General features: G+C 38.5%; 1 protein-coding gene across 5 annotated transcripts in view; it reads left to right on the top strand.

The window, feature by feature from the left end:
• Positions 1–679: 679 nt before the first annotated feature.
• GKAP1 (G kinase anchoring protein 1) overlaps positions 680–26,385 on the top strand; it is a 64,027-nt gene continuing 38,321 nt past the window's right edge. The window contains exons 1-4 of one of the 5 annotated variants that reach the window (XM_020966963.2): positions 1,145–1,357; positions 2,154–2,289; positions 15,405–15,646; positions 18,435–18,578. In XM_020966963.2, the coding sequence (XP_020822622.1) occupies positions 15,431–15,646; positions 18,435–18,578 (360 nt within the window). In that variant the 5' untranslated portion in view covers positions 1,145–1,357; positions 2,154–2,289; positions 15,405–15,430. Of the gene's footprint in view, positions 1,050–1,143; positions 1,358–2,153; positions 2,290–15,404; positions 15,647–18,434; positions 18,579–26,385 lie in introns of those variants that run through there. The other 4 variants (XM_020966964.2, XM_020966965.2, XM_020966962.2 and 1 more) reach the window with 4 other exon arrangements.

Here is a 26,385-nt window from a genome sequence, read left to right as displayed (position 1 = left end):
GGTTAAGTGACTTGCCCCGCATTACACAGCTAGTGTCTGAGGCCAAATCTTGAACCCAGCGATCTATTCACTTCACCACCAAGAGGCCAAATCTGAAGGCTCATTTTAAGGAGCTTCAGGCCGCCTGAGTAACATTCAATTTACAGCTTGGTAATACGGATGAAAAACTTTTTTTTCCAGAGCTCGCATGACACCGGGGATAATTGGTAGCAACTGCCCACATTTAAATCGCGACTTGTTTAATAATCCAACGCTAACTAGATCTTTCAAAGATGCTCGGCAGCCAGACCCCTAGGCAGAGTTTCTAGGGTTCACAATCCCCTGCTACACCGGACCCCTAGACTCATTCCCTAGACAGCAGGCAGACTATTTCACAAGTCACCAGGCAAACACTGGTTAGCTCCCGAGTTAATACAAATGCAAGCCTAGCTCTGCTCAAAGACACCAGCACCAAACGCTCATTGGCCTCGGGGAGACTTAATCTTTTGTGCTTCGCCCGCTGCGGCCCCCCCTCTGGGGGACTCGCTTCCCCACCACCCCGAAGTCAGCGCCGACACACTCTCTGCGAGCTATTTCGACCCTGCCCGGCCCCCGTAGCTCCCCTTCTCCAGCAGGTGGTTCTGGTTTTCTCCCCCAACTCCAGCCGCTCACGTCACTTGAGAACCTCTGCCCACGCGCCACCGCCGCAACCAACCGAGAAAATAAACAAACCCCGAAACGGACCGCTGGGGCGCTCGAAGCCCCTCCCCTCTGCTCCGCCCTTACTCCCCCCTCCCGCCAGCCCCCAGGTCCATCCAGCATAGACCCAGGGGAGGGGCTGCTCTGCCACCGGTGAACTGGCCGTTCTCTCCCTCTCAGCCACGTGAAATCTCGCTCACCTCGACCCACATAGGGCTTTTCTGTGCCCCCTCCCCGCTTTCGCCGCCCCCCCCGACCCCCCGGCTCCACAGCTCAGCCTGCTCACGGCGCCCGGGACCCGTTATACACCACCCCCTTCACCCCTCCGCGGCCCTGCTAAAAACGCCGCGGCGTCCGCAGAGCAAGCTGGGGTGAGTGAGTGCGCGTGCCGTGCAGGGCCGAGAGGCGCACCCCCCCCGCCACCGCTCCCGCCCCCCACCCAGCGGCGGGCGCCCCTCCCCCTCCCTCCCGACTTCGGACCGTCTCGCGCCGCCGCCGGGCTCCGCGCGCTCTCCCGTCTCCCCCGCGCCCGCGCTCCCGCCCCCTTCCCCTCCCAGTTGTCGGAGGAGCCAGAGACCCAACGCCCAGCGCGGCTGGCCCCGAGGAGCCGCCGCCGCGGCCAGCTAGCCGAGGAAGAGGAGGAGGACGGAGTCGGGGGGAAGCCGCGGAGGGGAACGCGGTGAGTTCGAGGAGCGACTGGGCCGAGTCTGGGCGAGCTGGCCGGGAGGGACCCGCCTCCCCTCAGGCCCCGCAGCCTTGCCCTCGGCCTGGGGTGAAGGGCGCCTGGGGCAGCACCCGGGGGCGGGGGCGAGGCCCGAGCTCGCCCGAAGGGATGGGGAGGCGGCCGGCCGACTCAGGCCGCCGGGGAAGCGGCGACCCCCAGCCGGCGCCTGGCCCCTTTCAGCCTTATCCTTCTCTTATCCCCAAACTGGGACTCGGGGAGGAGGGGGATGAATTAAGGCTTCCCTGACCTGGGGTCATTGGGGGAAGAAGGAAGAGGGAGAGGGGCGTTCTTCCTAGGTATACCCCCATTCTTCAACGCCAGACCCCCTGCTACGAGCGGGGTGGTTGCGCCCCCCTGGGGTTGTTGATCAATGCGTCCCGCTCGGATTGTTGATCCCCCCTTTGACCCCCTTTCCCCGGGTGTTGCTTAGTGAGGCCCCCTTCCCCGGGTGTTGAGCTTTGAGTCCCCACCGCGGTTCCCGGTTTTTGCCCTAGGAGCCCCCCCTCCTCCTTGGGTTTGGTCCCCTCCCTGGCTTCCCCGGCCTGAAGATGCACGGAGGCTCGGGAAGCTGAGCTCCTTCCTCACTGCAGGTGCCTCCCCCGCCTTCGTGCCTGGGATCTCCGCGGCGGCCCTGCGAGCCACCCGACCATCCTGGGAAACTCTCCCCTGGCCAACCGGGCAAAGGGCAGTCCCCGGGAGGGACCGGTTTTTGATTGGTTTGCTTGTTTTTTACTCATTTCTTTTTCCTCAGGTATTGAATTCTCCTTCATGCTGGGCTTAAGTCTAGCCCAGCCAGATTCTTTCCTTGCTTTGACTTGTGCTAATAAGATTTTGGGCACCTGTTAACACCATAGGAGTGAAAAAGTTGGTTTTTGTTCACGAATGAGGTATAGTTACTCCTTTTTTTGATGATGTGCTGTTTTGCCTCTCACAGTTGATTGAGTTTGATTTGGATAAAGACTTTTTTTTTTTCCTGGAAGGAGGAAGTTCTGGTTTTTAGTCATCTTTAAGTAAGAAAAATACTTTTAAGCATTTCCTACCCTTTCAGGTGTTATGTTCTTCTAATAGCAAATGTCCCTCAGAGTATCTAAATAATTATTTAACAAGACTTTGGTATAAGAAAATTACTTGATATGTAGCATTTGGGCCATTGAAACATTTAATCCTAAATTAATAGGAAATTCCGTTTTCTCCTATGCATTCTCTTTCTCTTGTTAAATCCCTCAATCCTGGGTGTTTTTGATGTCTAAGAAAGGTTACTAATACTGTAATGATCCAAAAAACCTTTATTAAGCTCCTAATGTTTTCAGGGCACTGTGCTAAACCTTAAGGAGTCATTTGAAGGCAAAAAAGAAAACAGTTCCTGCCTTCAAAGAGCTTGCTTTGTTGGGGGCAGGGTGGAAATGTATACAAATATAAATACGAAAGAGATTGTGGGGGCATGAGAAATCCTCAGAAGATGTTATCTGAGCATTCCTGAAGGTAACCGAGATTTTGAAAGGTGATGATGAGGGAAGTGCATTACAGGTGTGGGAAAGTTTGAGTAAATTGGCTAAGTCAGGGGACTGGTGGTTGAATTTGGGAAGCAGTTCCTGTAGGGTGTGTAGCTGGGAAGAGGATGAAATAAGGCTGGAAAAGGGTCATTGGGAGCCAGATTTAGAGAACTAAAAGTGCCTTCAGAGCTTATTTCATACTGATCCTATGATTTTTTAAAAAATAATTTTCTTGGGGTTTTAGCTAATTTTTTCTTTAAACAATTTATAGCTTATTTTTATATCATCTTCATTTCTGAAAATATCCCTTCCTTACCCTGCCCACGAGACATCTCTTGTAACAAAAAAAAAATAGAGGGGTTGGAAAGGCAGTTAAGCAAAATTACCCAATATATTGTTTCTGAGAGTATGCATACCCATACCCATATATGTATCTACCCACAGTCTCCTATCTCTGCACAGAAAGGTACGTTCCCAACTCTTCTTCAGGGCCAAATTTTTCATTATAGTTGTCCAGTGCTTTTTCCTTTCGTTTTATTTCTTGTAGAAATGGATTTTAAAAAATTAATTAGTGCCATCCACAGTGTTAAAAATTATTCATTATTTGATGGGTTTTCTCCAGCAAGTCTTTTCCAGATCTTTTCAACATGCTAGATTTTGTGCTTCACCTTTGAAAGGCTAGTGTCACTTTCGTATTGTGATGGGGCATCAGGATAGAGCTTCACGGGAGATAGAATTTGGCCATAAAAATATAAGCCAGAAATACTCATCTCATTTGTTGTGAATCACCCATAGTAAATATCTAGCTTTCTTTTGCAACTTTGCACGCTTCTAAACTTTCTCCAACATACATTTAGAATTAGATATTTCAGTCTATTAATAACTCATTTTTATAGCACTTCAAAATTAACAGACTCTTTGTCACCCAATCTTGAAAATAAATTGTTGATAAAATATATCCAAATATATTCCAAAAGTAATGGATTTAGGGATTACTAATTCTATGGCTTGCTTACCTCAGTAACTATAGTTAAAAATAATTGCTGGCATTTAAGATTTGTGAAGGGCCAGAATTTCCTAACGTTTTGACGTTGACAATCTTGCTTTAATATAGAGTAGTTAAGTGACATTCAGTAATGTGCTCAGCAGAAATAGAGGACTGGTACTCAGGTGTATGCTGGTCCCACCTCTGTATTTAAATTTCTGTGCTATTTATAGTCCTCTCTAGTGTGTTGTTTGTTTAAACATTTTATTGATATCTCTAAAAAATTGTCAGTTCTTGATTTTTTTTCCCTTGTGCTCTTTCCATCTGCTTACTTGATCTTTCTTTTATATCAGCCTTACCTCACGTTTCTCCCCTTAATGTACTTTATATTCTAGTCTAACTGTGCCTAGTAGCTAGTCACAGAATTCAGCATTCATTCTCCTCACCTCTCTGTATTTAAGCATGCTCCCCCCATTCCTAGAATGCCCTCCTTTTTCACCTCTGCCTTTCAGGAGTGTTCAATGTTAAGAATAAAGCCTTTCTTGATTCCCTTCAAGTTGTTAATTTGAGAAAGAAAAGGCATCTTGGATTTTATTTTCCTTTGTTCTTGGATCTCCCCAATAGAAAATAAGTTACTTGTAGATTTGGACTGTTATGTTTTTGTCTTTTTATCCCTAGTGTTTACTACAGTTCGGTGTATATAATGAACACTTAACATGATAAATTTTAGTTGTACATGTATTACACTGAACCACTAACATTTTCCTGTGCTTGCCCTTTTCAGATCTCCCAAAGTCCGTTTTCTTATAAGGTTAATAATAATCTTGTTATGCTTCATTCTTTTGCTTTCACAAGAGGAAGATTATAATCTTTATTGCGGGTTGATTTCTTTGATAGACATCCTATTGTGTTTGTGATTCACTATCCCATAAGTCACAGAACAGTGCTTAGCTCGTAAATAAAATGAACATCTCTCCAAACTGTTGAACTGTATTGATTAATATGTCTTCTGGGCAGCAGCAGACTGGTATCTTCAAAGAATGCTGAGCAAAAAGACACCTGCTCCATACTTCCTTATCTACCTCATGTGCCCCTCTACTCTCAACTTTTTTAAAGAGGCTTCTGCCATAAAGAGATGTAAAGGAGGTGACTATTCACCCCATCGGATGGTGCAGATGTTCTCTATCCTGTATAAATTGGCATTCATCTTCTTGGTTGTCAGTGGCCAATGCTTGCCACCTCCTTTATTGTTCTAATTTCCAAAAGGCTAATTAAACCATCTGCCACTTTTCCTTAATTTCTTTTCCTTTAGATATTCTGTTACTTTTATACTCAGGAAAAGCCAGGCCTTTTATAAACCTTGCCAACTAATTAGAGCACACCTTTCTTTCCCTTCTAGGTAAAGTTCCCTAAACTTTTCACAGAGTAATAGATGTAATCTTGGCTCTTCTCAGCAGAATTTGTTGTTGCTGTTTGTTCAGTGGCTACTTCTTTGCCTGCCAAATAATGTTTGGGGGAAGCATCTGTGTTTGGAGCCATTCCAGAAGCCTGACATCTTCTGGGAGCCTAGACGGATAACCTATAACTGAAGTTTTACATTTAATACTTCAAACATATTTAGTTGTAGAGTTAGGTATACCTACTACATAAGGAAAGCTGTTTTTATGTGGCTTCTGCCGTGATTTTATTCCTCATTTGCCTAACACATTCATTCATGTTCTGGCTTTCTTTCCTCATAGGGCTTCAAGGAGTCATTTAATCTAAAACATGGGAATAGATTGTTTCCAACAGTGACTCTGGGGAAATGCTTTCAACCAAACAACTCTAAAATTTGCAGTCCATTTAAAATAATGAATAATTTTAGAATTACTAAAATTTAGCACGTTGACTGCAATCAAAATATTGTCTTTCAGTTTATATTTCTTCAAGTACTTATAGCACTTAAAGAATTTTATCAGTTTTTGAACAAGTCATCTGACTTGTTAAATTTGAAGCAGAATGAATGTATGTGAAGCATATTTTAGTTGGGAAGCAAAGCTAAAAATTTTTCCACGTTGCAAATGTTCCCCCCTTCATATTATCAGTCAGAAAACATGCTTCTAGGAAAACTTCAAACTTGAAAATAAAATACATGGGTGTAATACCACCCCCAAATTACCAACTCCTTGAATTTCATATTTCAGTGATAAGATTAAATCGTAATTACCAACAGTGATACACACTTTAGAATGGTGGTGTCAAACTCAAATAAAAATAGGGGCCACTAAAACATATGTAAAAATCCTTGCCACATATTGATTTAGACAAACATTATCTATGTTCTATTGTATTTTTATTTATTTTGTTAAGTATTTCCTAATTACCTTTTAATCAGGTTCAGGCTTCACTGAAGAGTGTAGCTGGCAGCAGATACCACGTAGACTGTAATTATTGATATTTATGTATTTAAATGATTCACTATTTCACCAGTGTTAGTATTCTTTTTACTGATGCGTATTGTGACCATACTATACTTTCATAGACTGATTTTGTGAATTGATGCAGCCAAAAAATTTTATCACCTGGTGGCCAACATTCTGGCAACAAAACTATTTGAACTTTATTTGATCCCTGGACAAAAGGCATGTAGCTTAACTCTAGTACTTTTCCAATTTGGTATAGGATTTGTCAAAGCGTGCGTTCTGATGGTATAACCTTTTAAGAAATTATTTTTACATCATTAGAACTTAATAGAGAATATGTATATGTACACATACATAATTTTGTTTAATATTTGTTGGAAGGCTTAATCCTCAAATGATTCACTTGTTTATAAGTGTTTGGGGCAGCTGTTTCAATATTTTATTTCCTCTATTTAGAATTTGTATCTTGTTTCTTCTCAAAAATATATTACTTTATAAAATTAAGCATATAAAATAGAACAGTTTTTAAAGGAACAAAAACTTATCGATAGGAGTATACAAGTAGTTATTATTACCAGGTACCTGGAATGAGTTACAAAAGTTGAGCAAGAATTTAGCCCTTAATTTCTTGGCAACTCAGGCAAAGAAGGAAAAGATAGGAAATGTATGCACTTCATTCTCATTTTCTGATAAAAGAGGTACACAAATTATCTGGAGGGATTTTTTTTCTAGCATTGACCTAATGAAATTTATTGTGTGGGTTCTTATGTAAAGGATACTGGATAGCATCTTCAACTGATTGTGCAAAAGACACAAACATTGCTGTATAAATCAGCCATACTTATAGCCAGCTTTTTTTTTTTTAAGCTAGAGCATAGTATAGAATCTTGGCAAAAGTATTTTTGCAGGGACCTAAGGTAAACTGGGTATGTTTTTTCTGATTATCCAGTATAATATAGGGAAAGGGAAAGAACTTAGAAACTCTGGGAAAAAGAATAGTCAACATGTTCATCAGAGGCATTTCCCCTTCCCCACACACCTTCCCCTGCTTCTCTTCCTCTCTTCTTTCCTCTACCTCCACTCCCTTCTCTCATCTCTCATTTTCTCCAGATATATGAACTGAACCCTACTAGACTTCAAGCAATTCAGAGTTGAATTATCTGAGTAACTGTTGATAATATTCTCAGCTCTTGATTAAAGAATGATAAAAGTTTGCTTTTAACATACAGACAGCAAATTAGGTTTTCTGTTAAAAGTTTAGGAGCCTAACTTCTCTTTATACTGGTAAATACCCAAGCGTCTATAGGAGCTTATTATCTGGAAGAGAGTTGGATTCTAAGCTAAAGTCACAAATCTGCTGGCAGATCCCTTTGTTCCCATAGAGTCAGGGAATATGTCGCATATAAGGAGGACCATGTACCTTGGGGCTGACTGCAAAGATTCCTACATTTAAAAGCCAATAATTTCCTCAGCCAGGACCTTGGAATTTTCACAAGCTCTCAGATGAGACAGAGTCCTGTTCATAGAAGAGATATTTTTGGCTTAAATAATTTTATGGACAGATGTTACCAGACAACTGTCTCAACCACAGAAGAAAGTCATTTTTCCAGGTGGGCATCTGATTTCAAGTAAAACTCTTTATCTTGATGGATGTGCCAAGATTATTTAACTTAAATACGCATTACGTTCCTTCCTCCAAGTAGATAAAGTGATGTATTGAATATAGGTAGTTATTTAGTTTTTATCCAGTTAAGAGTTGAAAAATGTTTGCCAAATTTGGTCTCACTAATTTTGGTATGTTGCAAAAAGAGTCAGTGTAAATAGCTGTTCCAAAGCCAAGGAAGACCTGAGTTCAAGATCTGCCTCTGACATTTGATGGCTTTGTGAGTGGGAAAGTCTCTTAACCTCTCAGTACTCTGTGCAACTCTTTATGACTGTGCAGCAGGTAGCATTTTAAGTTTTACAGATTTACGAAGTTTTTTATGTACTTTGTTTCATTTCTGTGAGTTAGGTATTATAGGTATTAGCTTCATTTTAGAGGTGAGGAAACTGAGGCTCATAAAAGTTGTGACTTCTGTGGTCAAAAAACTAGTGTTTCGGGGCAAAGTTTGACTTCACGATACTTAAAACTACAAATCCAGTCTTTTTTGTATTATGCATACTTTCTCATTGTCTTCCTGGTGATGTTAAAATTATGTTATTACCATAGAGGAGGATACTTATCTTTCTATAGCCAGAAAGTATCTGTTCAATTAATACAAAAGCTCTAACCAGGGAATAGAAACTCAAAAGGGACCTTAGAGATCATCTAAATCAATTTGCTAACTGTTTTTGGAATTCTGTCAACATTCCTAGGTAGTAATCTGTCTTCTAATCAAATATTTTCATGGACAGGACTACCACTACCTTATCGGATAGAATGATGCATTAAAGCAATAGCAAACTCAAATAGAAATGGAACCCCTAAATCATACATAAGGATCCATGTGGATGTCTTAGAAAACTACATATTAATATTATCTATATTTTATTATATCTTTATTAAATACATCCCAATTTCATTTTAATCTGGTCCAGGATGTTGTCGTAGGTGACATCTGGCCCATAGGTCTTACACAGGCTAGATACCTTTTTTTTTTTTTTTGGCTAGGCAATGGGGTTAAGTGACCTGCCCAGGGTCACACAGCTAGTAAGTGTTATGTGTCTGAGGCCGGTTTTGAACTCAGGTCCTCCTGAATCCAGGGTTGGTGCTCTGTCCACTGCACCACCTAGCTGCCCCCGACACCTTTGTCTTAAAGAACCCTTTCTTTCAATTCTGAAATTTTCTTATTGTTTCTGGACCTTCTTTCTCTCTGGGCCACCAGTCATTGAGTATCATCAAGGAAACCTAGAATTGCCAAAATGCTTTTTTATATTGGGCTCTGTAGGCTTAATAATCTATGCCATGTGGACTTCTGTTTGTATGCATTGTCCAAGCCCATCTTTTTTTGTACAGACAGCACCTCACATTCAGAAAGGCACTTTCTTAAAGTATGCATTCCCAAACATTCTGCTTTTGTTTATTATGATTTACATTCATTTCCTTTTAAAGACCAGTAACAGGGGATTCTAGTACATCCTGAGATAGATTGTTGTGATTACCAGAATACTTTACCTTTATTTTGAGCCCAAATATGCTTCTTGGTAATCCACCTGCTTTATCCCAGCACTTAGCACAGTGCCTGGCAAATAGTAGTTGCTTAGTAAATGTTTATTGACTGGATGACTTTAGACTCTTTAGGACCAAGCAGAACAATTCTGTGACCCCTATCCAAATTTTTGTTTGTTTGTTTTTAATTTTATTAATTTATTTTGATTTATCAATAATCACTTTCATATGCTTTTGAGTTTAAAATCTTTCTCCTCCTTCCTCCCCACCACCCTCCCCAAGGTGGCATGTATATATAGGCTATACATTTACATTCCTATTAGATATATTTTCACATTAGTGGTGTTGTAAGTAAAAGTTAAAACCGGTAGGAGGAACCATCAGAAAGAGGAAACAAAACTCAACAGAAGAGAAAAAAAAATAGCAATTCAACTTTCATAGTTTTCTTTGGATATGGATAGCGTTTTCCATCACGAGGCCTCTGGAGATGTCTTAGATCCTTGTATTGCTGGGAAGGGTTAAGTTTATCAATATTAGTCATCACACAATGTGGCTGTTATTGTGTACAATGTTCTCTTGGTTCTGCTTATTTCACTCAGCATTAGACCATACAAGTCTTTCCAGGTTTTTCTGAAGTCAGCCTGTTCATCATTTCTTATAGCACAGTAGTATTCCATTACATTCATGTACCACAACTTGCTCAGCCATTCTCCAGTTGATGGGCATCCTTTCAATTTCCAATTCTTTGCCACCACAAAAAGAGCTGCTATGAATATTTTTGTACAGGTGGGTCCTTTTCCCATTTGTATGATCTCTTTGGGATACAGATCTAGAAGTGCTATTGCTGGGTCAAAGGGTATGCACATTTTTATAGCCCTTTGGGTATAGTTCCAAATTGTTCTCCAAAATGGTTGAATCATTTCACAACTTCACCAACAATGCATTAGTATGCCAATTTTGCCACATCTTCTCCAACGTTTATCATTTTCCTGTTTTGTCATGTTAGCGAATCTGATAGGAGTGATGTGGTACCTCAGAGTTGTTTTTATTTGCATTTCTGTCATCAGTAATGATTTAGAGCATTTTTTCATATGACTATAGGTGGCTTTAATTTCTTCATCTGAGAACTGTCTGTTCATATCCTTTGATCATTTATCAGTTGGGGAATGGCTTGTATTCTTATAAATTTGACTTAATTCTCTATGTATTTTAGAAATGAGGCCCTTATCAGAGACTGGTTGTAAAAATTCTTTCCCAATTTTCTACCTTCCTTCTAATTTTAGTTGCATTAGTTTTGTTTGTGCAAAAACTTTTCAATGTAACATAATCAAAATTATCCATTTTGCTTTTCATAATGTTCTATCTCTTGTTTGGTCATGAATTCTTTTGTTCTCCAAAGATCTGCTAGGTAAAGTATTCCTTGCTTTCCCAGTTTGCTTATAGTTTCGGCCTTTATATCTAAATCATGAACCCATTTTGACTTTATTTTGGTGTATAGTGTGAGATTTTTGTCTATGCCTAGTTTCTGCCACATTCTTTTCCAGTTTTCACAACAGTTTTTTCCAAAGAGTGGGTTCTTATCCCAGAAGCTGGGGTCTTTGGATTTATCAAATAATAGATTACTATAGTCATTGACTACTGTGTCTTGCATATTTATAACCTAATCCACTGACCACTCTCCTTATCCACATTATAGCCTTTCAAATACTTGAAAACATCCATTGTAATGAATGAAAGGAAAAGCACTTATATGTGTTAAGCACTGGAGATAGAAATATAAAAGATAATCCCTGTTCTCAAGGAGCTCACTTTCTAATGGGGCAGCATCACATATAGAGGGTTTCCCCTGCAAGTGAGAGGAAAAGGTCCTTTGGTCCTTATGGTGCAGCAGCAGATGGTAGTGTATCAATTTCAGTGTCATTTCCACTGATAAAAATTATGTCATTGAACCATTTTCCAGTGCCAAGTACTTTAGTAGCAAGAATTTTTCTTTTTTGAGTCTTTAGTAATCTCTTGCTGCAGAATCTACGGAAGCAGTTGTCGGCCACTTCTCCATAGGGGCTACTTCCCAGGATGAGGGCTCTAAGGATTGTACTGGAAGCATGACAAATGATCTAGGGGACACTACTGTTCCCAAGACTTGGATTCACGGTCCTAGGCTTTTTCTGTCACTGTTTCAGGGGTATGTTGTGGTTGAGTGGTAGTAGTGGCTCAACTTGACTGGCACAAATTGTCTCCTTCCTCTTCCCCACTTTTGTTAGACTGGTTTGCCTGTCCCGTAGGTGATCTCCCGTTATGTCTTTACTCTTCCAGAGAAAACATCAGTAATTTTTTCAGTTGAGCCTTATCATGCATGGTCTTTAAGCCTTTTATCATGTACTCCAGTCTCTGTGTTTTTTCTAAAATACGGCACACTGAACTGAACATAATATTTCAGATCTTGCTTGACCAGTCCAGTGTTGTAGTGGTAATAGTAATCATACCTTTCTTGTTGTATATACTATACCTTTCTCGTTCCAAAGAATCTATTCACTTTCTTGAAAGGCTGCTGTATCTCATTGATTTTCAGGTAGCTAAAATATCCAAATCTCTTTCACGTGAGTCATTTTCTAGCCATGCTTTCTCTCTTCTTTGTGCAATTGATTTTTTTAATCAAAGGGGAGGAATTTAACCCTGTTAAATTTCATCTTTTCTAGATCTAACCTTGTTCTGGGCAGATGATGCCATCTTGAATCTGTTTTAGCTAACTTTATGCCATTTATCTTATTGCTACCTTAGTAAGTTTGTCACCAATAAAAATGCAGACCAGTAACCAAGAACAGATCCCTGGGGTTATCATTAGAGACTGTCCTCTAGGTTGTATTAGCCCATTAATTTAACTTTGGGTCTATTCATTCAAAATTCTGAATCCAGGGGCAGCTAGGTGGTGCAGTGGATAGAGCTCTGGCCTTGGAGTAAGGAGGACCTGAGTTCAAATTTGACCTCAGACACTTGACACTTGGTAGCTGTGTGACACTGGACAAGTCACCTAACCCTGATTGCCTCACCAAAAAGAAGAAAGAGAAAAAAAAATTCTGAATCCATTTTATTATCATACTATGAACCTAACTCACATTTTTCACATTTGTCAACAGTGGTTTCATTGAAAAGTTTTGTCAAATGCTATGCTAAAATATAGGTGGTATTTCTTGTCTATGGCAATCCTATGTTCCACGAGTCTAGTGATGCTGTCAAAAATGAAATTTAATCTATTTTTGATGAACCTGTTTTGGCTCTCAGGGATCACTGATTCCTTTTTTTAAAGTGCTTACAATCTCTAATATATTTTAGGGTTTTGCCAAAAGTGTCAAGTTTACTGGTCCGGTAGTTTGAATATTGTTGTCTTTGCCTTTTGAAAATTGGGACAGCATTTATCTCCAGTTTTGTGGTACCTTTTCAAAGATCAGCAACTTAGCAATCATATGTACCAGTTCAGAACTACATCCAAATGTAGTTTTCTGGGTCTGGTAAATTGAATTAATTGAAAGCAGCTAGCTGTGCTATTTAATTTCCTTATTTTAGGCTTCAGTTCCCTGTTAACCACTTTGGTTTTATCCTTTCCAGTCCAAAGATGTTCTCCATGGGAAAGAAAACAAGCCAAAGAAGAGTTATTTTCCTTCTATTGGCAGGACACATCTGACCAAGACAGTTGTCCTTTTTTGATCTTTCTCTTGCTAAAATTAAAATATTTTTATTTTGGCATAAGGTTGTTTCTGACCGTTCTCATTTTAGCAAAATTAATCAATAAATTTATACAGATTGACTTTAGAGACAAGTAATTTAGGACAAAATTCTTATGTCTTAAAGATCCTTAATTGTGTCTCCCTACAGAAAACTTTAGAAAGGTGCAAAATGACTTAATTAAGAGATACAGCATTTGTATAATGGAAGTCTGACCTTAGAGTAATGAAGACCTGGATTCCAATCCCACATATTCTTGGATAGTTTTCCTTTCTCAGAAATTTTTCTTATTTCAGGACTAAATTTGTCTTTATGGAACCTCCGTTCCTTCTAGTTCTTCTCTCTAGGGACAAGAGGAACAAATTATTCTTACTTGCATATCAAACTCAATACATCCCTTCTAGATATCCCTTCATTATTCTCTGCTGTACCTCTCCGTACGACCCCCATCCTCCATGTCTCCCTCTTCCAAACTTCCCTGTTTCTGATAAGGTCACAACCATCCATGGGTTCACATGGATTTTAAACCTCAGAGTCAACGTCAGCTACTTATTCTCACTTACCCTATATGTACTTGCCAAGTCTTGTTTATTTTATCTCCCATGTCTTTCAGTTGTTTCTTTTTCTTCATTCAACTAGCCATTACCCTAGTTCAGTGCCTTATCACTTTTCACCATTACAGTAGCCTCAGAATTAGCCTTCTTCCTCCAATCCCTCTTTCTCCAGTTAATTCTCCACACACCTGTCAAAGTGATATTCTTAAACCAGAGGATTGTGTGACTCCTCTGCTTGTTAAGTTCTGTTGTTTCCTGTTACTACCAGGATAAAATACAAACTTCTCTGTTTGGCATTTAAAGTCTCTTTCTCCTGGCTCCAGCCTGCCTTTCCAGCCATATCATATGTTATTCCCCTTCACATATACTTCATTCCAGGGAAACTGACTTTCTTACTGTTCCTCACATATGACATTCCATTGCCATGCCTTTGTGTATCTCTTTGTAAATGGAATGAGTTCCCTTCTTCTGTCTCTTAGAATCCTTTTTTTCTTTCAAAATCCAACTCAAATGCCACTTCTTGCATGACCCTGGCTTGATCCCCACCCCCACCAGCTGCTAGTGCCTCCTCAACAAATTGTTTGGTGTTTATTTTTTTAATGCATTATGTGTATTCTTATACTTAAGGTGTGTATATGTTTCATTTCCTTCAACCACTGCTAATACAGCCTGAACTTGAACCTCTGCATCATCCTGATTGCCCTCTTCTGGGTGTCTTTCAGTATCTTTCTTACACCATGGCATGGAGCTAGGTGGCAAAATTCATAGAAGGCTAGACTCTTGGAATCAAGAAGACTGCAGTTCAAATCCTGACTTACATACTTAAAAGCAGTGTGACTCTGAGCAATTCACTTAGCCTTTTGTATCTCAGTGTCCCCATTTGTAAAATGGGGGTGATGGTATCTTCCCCGCCATGGCTATTTTTGAGGATCAGATAAGATAGCATATATAAAGCACTTTATTAAGCTTAAAATTCCATGTAATTTTCAGCCATTATTAAGCTGTACTTTTATTAAAAGGATTTATTGTGTAAAATTTGGATTCAGTCAAAAGACCTCACTTAAAGATCTAGGTGGCCACATGTGGCCTCAAGGCCACAGGTTTCCCACCCCTGCAGTCTAACTCATATACCCAACTCTACCCCCTCCCCACTACACACAGTGTATGTGTTTACACACAAACATATCCTCACAAATGTGTGTATATGTGTGTTTGTCCAGTGATGAACACACAGTTCTGCCATCCATCTTCCTGACTACAGTATTGTAAAGATGAATGACTATTAAATTATTTCAAAATTTGCAGTTCTTTCCTCTTTCTAGAAATGGATAATACTTTAACATGTGCTGTAAGTGTTTATAAGAAAAAGGAGATCCATTTTCTTATTTTCTAGGAATTTGGGGAGGAATGTATTTAGAAAAATATGTTTGCTTCAACTCTAGAATAATTTAAGTACCTACTTAAGTACTACTGTGGTAGTAACCCTTCCACAGCCTAATTATTGTGGCAGATGTTATGATTTTTGTTCTTATTTTATGTTGCTGTTTCATTAATTCCTTATTTTAGTCATTTCTTAAAAATACATAACTTATGAACAGGTCTGTGTGTGTATTTTAACACTGGGCTAACTAAACTTGTGGTAAGGAAATTTCTTGGAGAGCATGTTAAATTGATTCCTTTTATTTATCTTTCATTTTCAGGAATTGACTGGAGAGTCATCTTTACAATGGCTTCAGCTGTTATCAGTTCTGTTCCCACTACTGCTTCTCGTTTCGCCCTCTTGCAAGTAGATAGTGGCAGTGGTTCTGATTCTGAGCCTGGGAAGGGCAGAGGTCGGAATCCTGGAAAGTCCCAAACTTTGGGGAGCAAACCAACCACAAATGAAAAGAAGAAAGAAAAAAGAAGAAAAAAGAAAGAACAGCAGCAGAGTGAAGCAAATGAGGTAGCATGAAAGTTAACTGGTTTAAGGAGCTTTTTTGTATTGTCTGAAGACCCATGTCCACATATTCTTTTCCTTATTAGGGAGGACTTGACAGTTTTTCCACAAATTTTCAGTATTAATTGCATAATAAACATTTTAAAGTAGATTTTTCCTTTGGGAAAAATATAGAAAAATAGACTGCCATATGGATGGGCAAAAGCATGCCTTAACTTGGGAAGAACTGGGTTCAGGTCCAGCCTTTGGATACACTGGCTTTGCAACCCTGGAAAATTACTTAACTTTTCAGCTTCACAGGCAGGTTTTTAAGACTTTAAAGTTTGAGAATAGTTGCCAGTCTGTATTAGTACAGGGAGTTTTCTCACGGGAGGTTCTCTATATTCCCAGTGACAGGTCTGGATCACATACTCTTCCTCCTTCCCAAAAATAATGATGGGGGGAGTTAAAAACAAACAATCATTTGACACATGTGAAGATCCTTAACTAAATTTTGTTTTGTTTTAGAAAAACTAATCAAATCACTCTTTTCTTATTGTTTTTGCATTTACTCAACTTACTGAGTCTTTAAGAGTGATCTTTCCGCTATAGACACTTTTTGCTATGTCTGTTTAAAATGGTTTTCCCTCAGATTATTGAAGGGAGAAAACTTTCTAACATTTATTTTCTGGCCCTCATTTAGAACTTTTGGCTGCCCCTATACTATTGCACCACATGGTTGTTACTTTTGAAGTTGAGAATATGAAGAACAGAATGTAGGGTAATATGTCTGTAATATTGTGGTAGTCATTTTTAATTTACAGATGAAGAGAATGAGATTCAGAAATGTTAGGTGACATGTAGAGGGTCAAAATAAGTCACTGGGAAGGCCAGGACTAAAACATAGGTCATCTCATATTAAAACAGTACTTTATCAAAATTGTTCTACATATCAAATAATATGATGAAAGAGACTCTACTACAGCACAACTTCCTCGAACATCATTTAAATTGGAATGTTTTCATGGTATCTCGGACAGACCGGTGGGAAGAACAGGATGAAAACAGGGCCACCAGCCAGGAGGGTTACTCGTAGAGCTTATGCCTACATATGGCAATAGTATGGACTAGGGTGCTCGATTTCAAGGGCTTTATATTCTCTTCTGAATCAGACTGAAAACGAGAATGAAATTGTCAGCTGTAGCATCTGAGCTGAGGAACTTCTTTCCATCCCTGTAGCCGCACTTATGCTGGATCCAGTTTTTTTATAGTTTATGCATAATCACCTCCTTGACTAGTGTCTCTTTTCTCAGTCCATTCTCCCTGCCAGTCCATCTATATACCATGAAAATAATGCAATGAAAATATGTGAAGTAATTGTACTGTAGTAGAAGGAACATGCATATTTATGGCTTTCTCGGATCTTCATCAGTATCTCTCATTAGTGAAGCAGCTGGACAGGTATTAATTTAGAGCTAGATGACTTGAGTTTGAGTTTGGGTTTGAGTCCTGGCTTTGCCACTGATGAATAGTTTGACCTTGACTTAATTCTTAACTCAGAGCCTCAGTTTCTTCATCTGTGATTTGGAAAGAATACGTAATACCTTAACTGGGTTTTTAGGATCAAATGAATAGTCTGGGTAAAGCACTTGGTAAGTTATGAAATGTTACATAAATATTATCTTAATAATGGTGTTTGGATTATCTTGAGAACCCTGCTATGGCTCCCATCCCAATTGCCTTCAAAGTCAAATGAAAATTTATGATCCTGGGTTTTTTGAAGCCTTACATTTTTCCTCTATTTCTCTCACCTACTTTACCTTGATTTTTAAGTGGAAATACTATGTAACTTTTATATTGAATTCAAGAATTAGTTCCTCTATTCATCACATCCAGGATGTCAGTGGTCAGTTTACCCAGGGTTGATCAGGTTGTTAAACAAACTTTTGGTTTGTTAACCATTTAAGAGTAACTCTTAGGGGCAGCTAGGTGGCGCAGTGGATAAGAGCACTGGCCCTGAAGTTAGGAGCACCTGAGTTCAGATCTGGTCTCAGACCAAACACTTGACCTGTACTAGCTGTGTGACCTTGGGCAAGTCACTTAACCCCAACTGCCTCACTAAAAAAATTTTTTTTAAAAAGTAACTCTTTTATGCCTTGTAGTTTTATCTTAAAATTACATTGGTTTTTCTGTTCTTCAATCTTAATAACTTTGTCCTTTTAGAATAAAAGGAATTAAAGAATTGATAAAGTAGTGTTATGGCAAAATTATTATTTTAATTTTCATTGTCAGCCCACAAATATTAGCAAATTAGGGCCTAAAAACAGTGTTTCGTTATTATATTTAATCTTTCTCATTTGTAAAAACTAGATTAGACTCGTTTCAGTCCCTTCTAGCTTTAAATCTTATGTTAATGGTGTAATGATTTACATTTTACAGTATACTTTGAATTATGTTGTAAGACTTTCACAACAAATCTGTGAATTAAATAGTGAAGATATTCTCTCTTTTACAGATGAGGAAATTGGGGGTGTACACATATAGATAAGTAATTTGCCAAATGGCACGTAGCTCCTTATTGGTTTTGAAACTAGAACTCAGGTGTTCTTGATGCCAAATCCAGTACTCGTACCACCTATATCTCACTGCCTCTCAAAGTAACATTATTTGTACCCACAAAGATTTTAGCAAGCAAATAGTTATTTATTTGGTTTTAATAACTGATTGACTAATCAGGATAATTTAAATTTCTAGTCACCAGTAACCTAGAGTTTAATTAGCTGATAGCAATACACATGCTTTGTTGTCCTTTCAGCTTAGAAATATTGCTTTTAAGAAGATTCCCCAGAAATCCTCCCAGGTGGTTTGTAGCTCTCAACATGAGCTTTCGCTGCCAAATCCGGTACAGAAAGACTTGCAAGAAGAAAATTGGCAAGAGTGGAGACAAAGAGATGAACAGGTACAGTTTTCCAGATCATTATTTTTCTTCATTCTTTGGTGGAATTACTAATGTAAATTTGGAATTTCATGTTAACATAGAAATGAAATGTTAACAGTAACGTATCTCATCTTTGCTACCACTTTGTCAATGAATAATTGTAATTATACATATTGTAATGGAATGAAGTTTTCCACAACTTTGTATAATTCTTAAAGTTGTGCTACTTTTTAATACCAAAATTCCATCACAGCTGCCACCATGAAGTATTATCCTCTGTATCTATATTAGATGAGTCTAATCTTTCTTTCATGTTTGAGGGAACCTATAATGAGCTCTTCCTCCTTCCCCCCTCCTAATTTTCTCTTTTCCAAGTTAAACATCTCAATTTCTTATACCATTCCTTATGTGACATAGTTATGGACTTATTTGTGTCTTATCTTCCCCATTAGATTGTAAGCCCATTGTGGATAAGTGCCAAAGAAAAGCTTAGAGTAACATGAGGATTTGAGGGAGGAGGGATGATTTGTCCATAGAGGATTAAGAGAAGGCATTTCATTTAGGAAATGTCACCTGAACTTGGCTTTCAACATGAAGAAATGTAGGGCAGATGAATTCAAGCATGTGGGAAGATGCATCTAAAGGGCCTGAGAAAAGGAAGAGATCTGGGAATGGAAAGTAATCTCATTTTGCTAGAATGTAGTTATGTGTAAGGGAACTAGTATGAAAAAAAAGTGGAAAGGTAGGAAGAAGCCACATGTTGGAAGGTCTTGAATGCTAGACTGAGAAGTTTCTGCTTTAAATAATAATGGGAACCCATGAAAAGTTTTAAAATTTTTGATTAGAACAGTTATGTGATAAGATGACTTGAAGTACTACGATTGATTGTAGAAAGGAGAGACTAAAGGAAGGGAGGAAAAGATGAGATTACCAGGGGAGAAAAAAAGAGGGTCAGAAAGAGAGCTTTAGTGAGTACCTCTAATTTGGGAAGTAAAAGTAGCTAGGAGAAGACAGGAATGTTCAAAAAATGTACCAGTTTTTAATTTCTTTTTTAGGAAAGGATCAATATTTTCCATCTTGAGGGGCATTCTCTAGTATATACAAAATAATTGTCCTCTAATATACTTCTCTCCTCAAATGGATTTCTCTATAGACATGTGCATCTTTTTGATATATAGTGCCTACTCCACTCCCTCTCTGTCAGATTTATTTCTATTGAAAGTACAATCTTTCATTGCCAAATTCTAATCATAACTCCTATCCCATGAAGTCTGTAGTAAAACCATAAGGTTTCATTAAAAATTCAAGCTCATTTTATTAACCATACTCCGTTTTGGTATATCCAGTCATGCTTAAGATGCAGTATACCTCCAGAGCGTACCAGCAGTTAGTGATTCAAAACTCTGACCATCAAAAATTCTTCCAGATTTGATTTGAGGCTAGTTATATCAGTTTACCTAGGAGGATAGATAGCAAATCCAAGCACATAGTCGCTAACTGCTCTGTGAATCAAGTACTGATTCTACCAAGTAAGTAGCAGTACAATATACATTGAAAACAAAGCATAGTACCACAAAATAAACACAATACACTGACTGCCTAGTCAAACATCTTTTATTTACACATATTAAATCACATTATGAGTCAACTGTTTTAAATAACTGCAGTCCTTCAGCGCTGTAGGCAACATTGAAGAGTGTAGGAATTAAATGTGTTTAAAATTATTTAATATCATTAAAATACTATTGCAAGAAAAAAAGTTCCGTATAGAAGTAATTACTTGAAACATTTCAGAATTTATGTATTCACCTGAGTGTTGTTCTTCAAATTTGTTTGGTGAAGATATGTATTTTTCTAATTATTAGATTGTTGTTTAGGAGATGATATTCTTTTTGATGAGTTCTTCATTCAGTTTGGTGAAGTTACTGGTTAACTATGCCTTTGGAGTCATTTGAGAGGGATTTAGTATCTAGTGTGGATATGCCTACTGGCACTTTGCTTTTAAGACACAGGAACCTCAGGGACAGCTAGGTGGCACAGTGGATAGAGCACTGATCCTGGAGTCAGGAGGACCTGAGTTCAAATCCTGCCTCAGACACATAACACTTACTAACTGTGTGACTCTGGACAAGTCACTTAACCTCAATTGCCTCACGAAAAAAAAAAAGACACAGGTAGGCTAGTGGGCTGGGTCTCATTTCACAAGAAAAAAAGACACAGAGAAGTTGAGCCCTTTGCCCTGTCTTATTTTCTTGTCTTCCTCTGTTCAGAAGACAGACCAGCATAAAGCAGAGTAGATCTGAATTGGGGCAGGAGGGATGCTGAAGGTAATCTCTGCCTGTGTGGACTTTTCTCCCTACCAGGAGCAATTTGATAGCCACTATTTGCAGAAACACAGACATAAACATAAGTAGACATACTTGCACACAGCCTGAGATAGTAGTTATGGATGGTCCACTGGCAGTGTTTGTGAATCCCAACTTTTGTGGAGGACAGGGCAATTTCAAATTCTCTAAGCACCATTATCCTATAATCTAGCTTTTTAAACAGAGAAGGGAGATTTCCAGGGTAGCTGGGAAGTTTTGGAGAGTAGTCTCATAAAAACATGACTTACGAAGTCGAGGAACTTGAGCCTTCTAGAAACATGGGGTTTTGAGCTGGGGTCTATAAACTTATTTTTTATATTTTCCAATAAGCAGTTAGTAAGCACCTGTAATGTGCTCAGTACTTGGGCATATAATTAATAAAAAAGACATCCCTGCCCTCAATGAGCTTATAATCTAAAGATTTTGGTAACTATTTTATATAATTACATATATATTTATATAATTTTGTAATTTTATATGATCGATTTCCTTTCCTATATGTTTTGTTTTATTCATCTAAAAGCATTATTCAGTGAAAGGCTTTATATATAGACTTTATCAGATTCCCAGAGGGGTTCATGACACAAAAAAGATTAAGAACTCCTTAAGAGAAGGGGATTTTCTCATGCAGTATGCTTTATGGAGAAAGAAGGGAATCATCCACATACAGTTGTGTTCAACATTCTATTTGGAGAACAAAGCTGGTGAGTTATTCATAGTGAAGTTTCACTGGGAAGGGGATTGCTTGTTCAGCAGCCTCCAAAGTATATTTACCTTCTGGGGAAAGTCAGGATAGGGTGGTACTAATGTTAACTCCTTGGATGGAAAAAAGGGACCATGGTGTCAAAGTATTGTTTCACAGCATCCCAGTGTGAGTTCCCTTCTTGGAGAAGTCGATGAGCTATTTCAGTACTCTATAAATATATGGGCCTTGTGTCATTTGTATCATAAACATTTTGTAGGATGAAATAAAGGTTATCCTGTACCCAGTATATATTTGGTACTTTGTAGGGGAGCTGAAGGCCCAGGCCCCTTTTACCCCATATTTAGGGAAATTCAGACACATACCATGTTGTGAATGTATTAGATTTTTCTAGAGAAGCTACAGGTGAGAGCTGTGAGCCAAAAACAAAATATTTTTAAATGAATTTTTTTTTCAATTAACAAGCTTTTATTTTCTCTTACGTTTACTCTTCCCTCAAAAAGAAAACTACTCTTGTATCAGATATCCATAGTCAAACAAAACAGATTCCCACATTGGCCATGACCAGACGTTTTCTGTCTCATTTTGCATATTGAATCCATCTGTCAGAGGGAGGGTAACATTATTCATCTTTTGGTACTGTAGAATCATGCTCATACATTGTGTCAATCAGAGTTCTTAAGTCTTGCAAAATTGCTTGTCTTTACAATGTTGTTGTATGAATTGTTAATTTTATTCTGCTCATTTTCTTTTGCATGAGTTCATTCAAATCTTCCCAGGTTTCTCTGAAACAATTCCTTTTCATCATTTCTTTTGGTATAATATTCTATTGTGTTCATCTGCCATAATTTGCCCAGCTATTCCACAGTTGATAAATATTCCTTTACCTGACAGATGCTTTAGTTTGTTTTTATCTTTTAGTGATTCAGAGCATTTGTCATGAGGCTACTGATAGTTTGGATTTTTTTCATTTGAGAACTACCTCTTTATATCTTTCAATCATATCCAACTCTTTGTGACCCCACTTGGGGTTTTCTTGGCAAAGATACTAGAGTAGTTTGCCATTTCCTTCTGCACCTCATTTTAAGGAGAAACTGAGGCGAACAAGGTTGAGTGACTTGTCCAGGGTCAAACAGCTAGTCAGTGTCTGAGGCTAGATATGAACTCAGGGAGACCCATCTTCCTGACTACAGACTCAGTACTCTATCCACTGAGCCACTGCCTCTTAAATCTTTTGACCATTTACAAATTGGGGAATAGCGCTTTTTCTTATAAATTTGTATCAGTTTGTTTTATCTTGGAAATGAAATTTTTATTAGAGAAGCTTGCTGCAAAGATTTTTTTTTTGTCCTAACCATTTGGCTACATTCAGCCAAAGAGATATCATAAACTTTTTTTATTGGGGGAGTTGGGTATCAGTCTCCAGCATCAAACTTAATTTGTGTGAACCAGGGCCTTTAGGGCCAGGGGGACAGCCTGGGTCCTAGGCCACGTGGTGATACTGCTATTGGTTTTAAGTTTTTTTTCCCCACGTCTTCCTTTGGAATTATGTTCATGAGGAGGTTTACCAACTAGATTAAAACATTTAGACTTCTTAATTTTTAGTCATTTTATAAAAAAATTGTTATGTACTGTATTCACCAGTTGCATACTTGAATCTGATTGCTTTTTATAAAAATAAAAACCAATCCTCAGAGAATGAAGTTTCACTTCATTAAGGATATACTAAAGAAAGCTGTAGCCTTTCAAATGCTGTTAAGTTCCCTTCTTCTCCCTGCCCCTTCCATTTCCCAAAATGTCTTGAATAAATCATACTTTTGAATGGATCAGTGTTCATTTGGAAATATAAATTTTGGCATGTGTATTTGAGGAAAAAACAGTTATGGTACTTTATACTTATAGTTAAACTTCCCAGTTTGTAGTGATTGTCACCATTATAAGGAACAGAAGCAAAGTAAGAGTGGAATATTTTAGATTCTCCTTATTGTTATCCATTTTAGCATTACCCTATCTACCCCAAGCAGCAGTCCTGTCCCTTCTTTGTTCCTTTTCTTTTCCCCATCTCAGCTATATAAAACCTCTTTGTTCTTACCATTCATTGCTGGACTCAGCTCATTCTGAGCTTTAGCATTCCTGACACTGTTCTTATAGGATTGTGCTACTCATTTATATTCATCCTAAATTAGTTGCCTTTCTATACATGTCTCTTTCAAATATAAGTTTGTCAGGGAGTTTTCTGTGCACCCATTTTTCTTCATTGTTCTTGTGTGTTCAGAATTTCATTCTTGAGAGTTTTCCTTTTCTATTGAGCCAGCTTGCCCTGTGATAAATTAATTAGCCCATGGGACCCTCTCTCTAGACCCTCCAGAATTGATTCCCCTAAAATCAAGGATGCATATCCCATTATGCCTGGCTTTCTTCTCTCTCCTTTTTTTAAAATCACATTCCATGATATAGTAATCATTTACTTCCAAGGTTCGTATCAATGCCAGCTTAAGCAACAAGTGCCACTTTATTGTTCACAATTACCCCTTATTTTGCAGCCTTTCGAAGGATGAAATCATAGTTGAGACAGTTCACAGATATATCCCCTCTATCTTGCTTTTGGCAGAAAATAAGAGTACCAGCCAGAGTCTGTATAATTAAAGCCTATCTTCTTCAACTACAATGTTAGCTTTCCATGCCAGATTTGTGATTTGTTTTCCAAATTCCTCATCTCATTTTTCCTTTTCTAGGTGATCTCTAGTGTAGTTCTTCTGTGTGTTTTTCTTTTGATCCTCACTGTTTATTGATTGTTCTCTACCATGTTGCTATATTCAGGTTCCTAACTTTCCTCACAAGTATACATTATTAACATGCAAGGTTATTCCACTGCTCTTCTGTCCGTTTTCTCCCAAATAGCCAAATTCCAGTTTTGAGTTCCATCCTTTGCTGTCTGGGATTTCTATAAAGTCAGGTTTTCTTCTGACCATTAGTTCACCCTGTTTATAGCCCATACTTTGGGCATTTATATTTTTATATGTGCGTGTCTATATATATATATATATATATATATATATATATAGACACGTGAAGCCATGGGTTTTGTTGTTGTTTCTGTTCTTGGCATTTGTTTCCCATTAGTTACTTAGCCTGTCTTCTGTTCTTCTTGTATTGTATTTACTACTCTTCATTGTATGAGGCTTCTCAGATCTATGCAGTTTTTTCCTTCCTCTTTCAGTCAATTATAATCTAAACAAGTATGGTTTTTAAGAGATGTCGGGTTCATTCCATCTCTTTACAAGAGTCCAGCATTCTTGTATTTTAATCCGTGATCTAAGAATCTAAATTCAGTTCTCATATGCTATCATTTTAGCTGCCTTTTCATTTCCCAAATCTTTTTTTGAATCCCCTATTTTTAATCAAATATTGGTAGTGAAAATTCTTTTGTTCTAAGGTCTTCATCTTTGATGCCTAAGACATCAAAATCATTAGCAGGGCTTCCTTGGTTCTTTCTGGTGATGACATACGCCCTTCATGAATTACCAGAAGTGAGGAATGGTTTTCAGTTCATAGAATCATGGATTTAGACCTGTAAAAGACCTGAAAGTTTTTTAATCTCCCTCTCATTTTACAGATAAAGAAACTGAGACCCAGAGAGGTTATGACTTGTCCAGGGGTCACAAAGGCAGTAAGTGGCAGAGATTAAAATTCACGTCTTCTGATTCCAACTCCCATGCCCTTCCCATTGTACCATGAGGCATCTCAAGACTTCTCCTGAGGTTCTCTGTAATATCCCATATCTAAAGTAACAAGCAGAAAGATAGTAAACCTCTTTGTTTATATCTAGTTGATCAATAGTTACCTCAGTGTATCACCTGCAGGGAGTTATCAACTATGAACACTTCTTCCTCTGACCATTATTAGACCACTTCTCACCTATGTATATACACCTTCATTCCAGGGATACAAGAACAGTCTCATATCTACATAGCCAAGGCCACTTCCTCTCTCCTTAATTGTGAAACTCCTCAAAGCTAATCTGGATTGAAGGCATTCTTTGGATCAGCATCTATTCAGAGCCACAGTTTACAACTTCCACTGATAACTGCTTTTATGCCAAACCAGAGGACACATTAATTCAAAGCAAAAATCTATTAAGTTATAGAGAATAACAAGATAGAACACTCCTCCCCAGCCCCCAAAAGGACATATGCTCCCACATAATCCTATGTTGGTGGGTGAGGGAAAACATGTTGTCAGGACAATTCATTCCTCTTTAAGTGTACATTCTCATTAGAGCTCCTGCCTGCCTCCAGACCTGTCATTACTGGCGTCATTTGCTAGTCTGCTTGGCCTAGCTAGGACAAAGCTACTGTCCCACAAAGGAGTGGTCACAAATAAGCTATAACCTCTGTGTTGTTCTTGCTCTCCTGTGAATTAAACCCACAGCTATAATGAGGGAACCAGCCAGCCATTCATTCATCCATTTATCCATTTTTTTCTGTCTCAGTGGCTACTCTTCTAGTCTTGCTTTTTATTTTAGTTGAGGTAAGAAAATTACTCTAAACTCCCAACATGCCATGAAAATTCTCTTAGAACTTTATGTAGGATGACTGGAATTGGGACAAAATGAAGCTGATATCTTTTGTCCTTCCTTCCTGCTTCCACCAAAATCATTGCTTCCCCTACACTTCATCTATAGCTCTAAGTGATCAATGGTCCTTACTTCTCTCTGTGGATCGTTTTCATATCCTCCAGTCTTCTTGCTTAGTGGTAA

The sequence above is a fragment of the Phascolarctos cinereus genome, unplaced genomic scaffold, assembly GCF_003287225.1.
Source record: "Phascolarctos cinereus isolate Bilbo 61053 unplaced genomic scaffold, phaCin_HiC Scaffold_4;HRSCAF=312, whole genome shotgun sequence".
NCBI classification, from domain to species: Eukaryota; Metazoa; Chordata; class Mammalia; order Diprotodontia; family Phascolarctidae; genus Phascolarctos; species Phascolarctos cinereus.
Note: the sequence above shows the minus strand (reverse complement) of the source record. Positions and strands in the feature narration are given on the sequence as shown.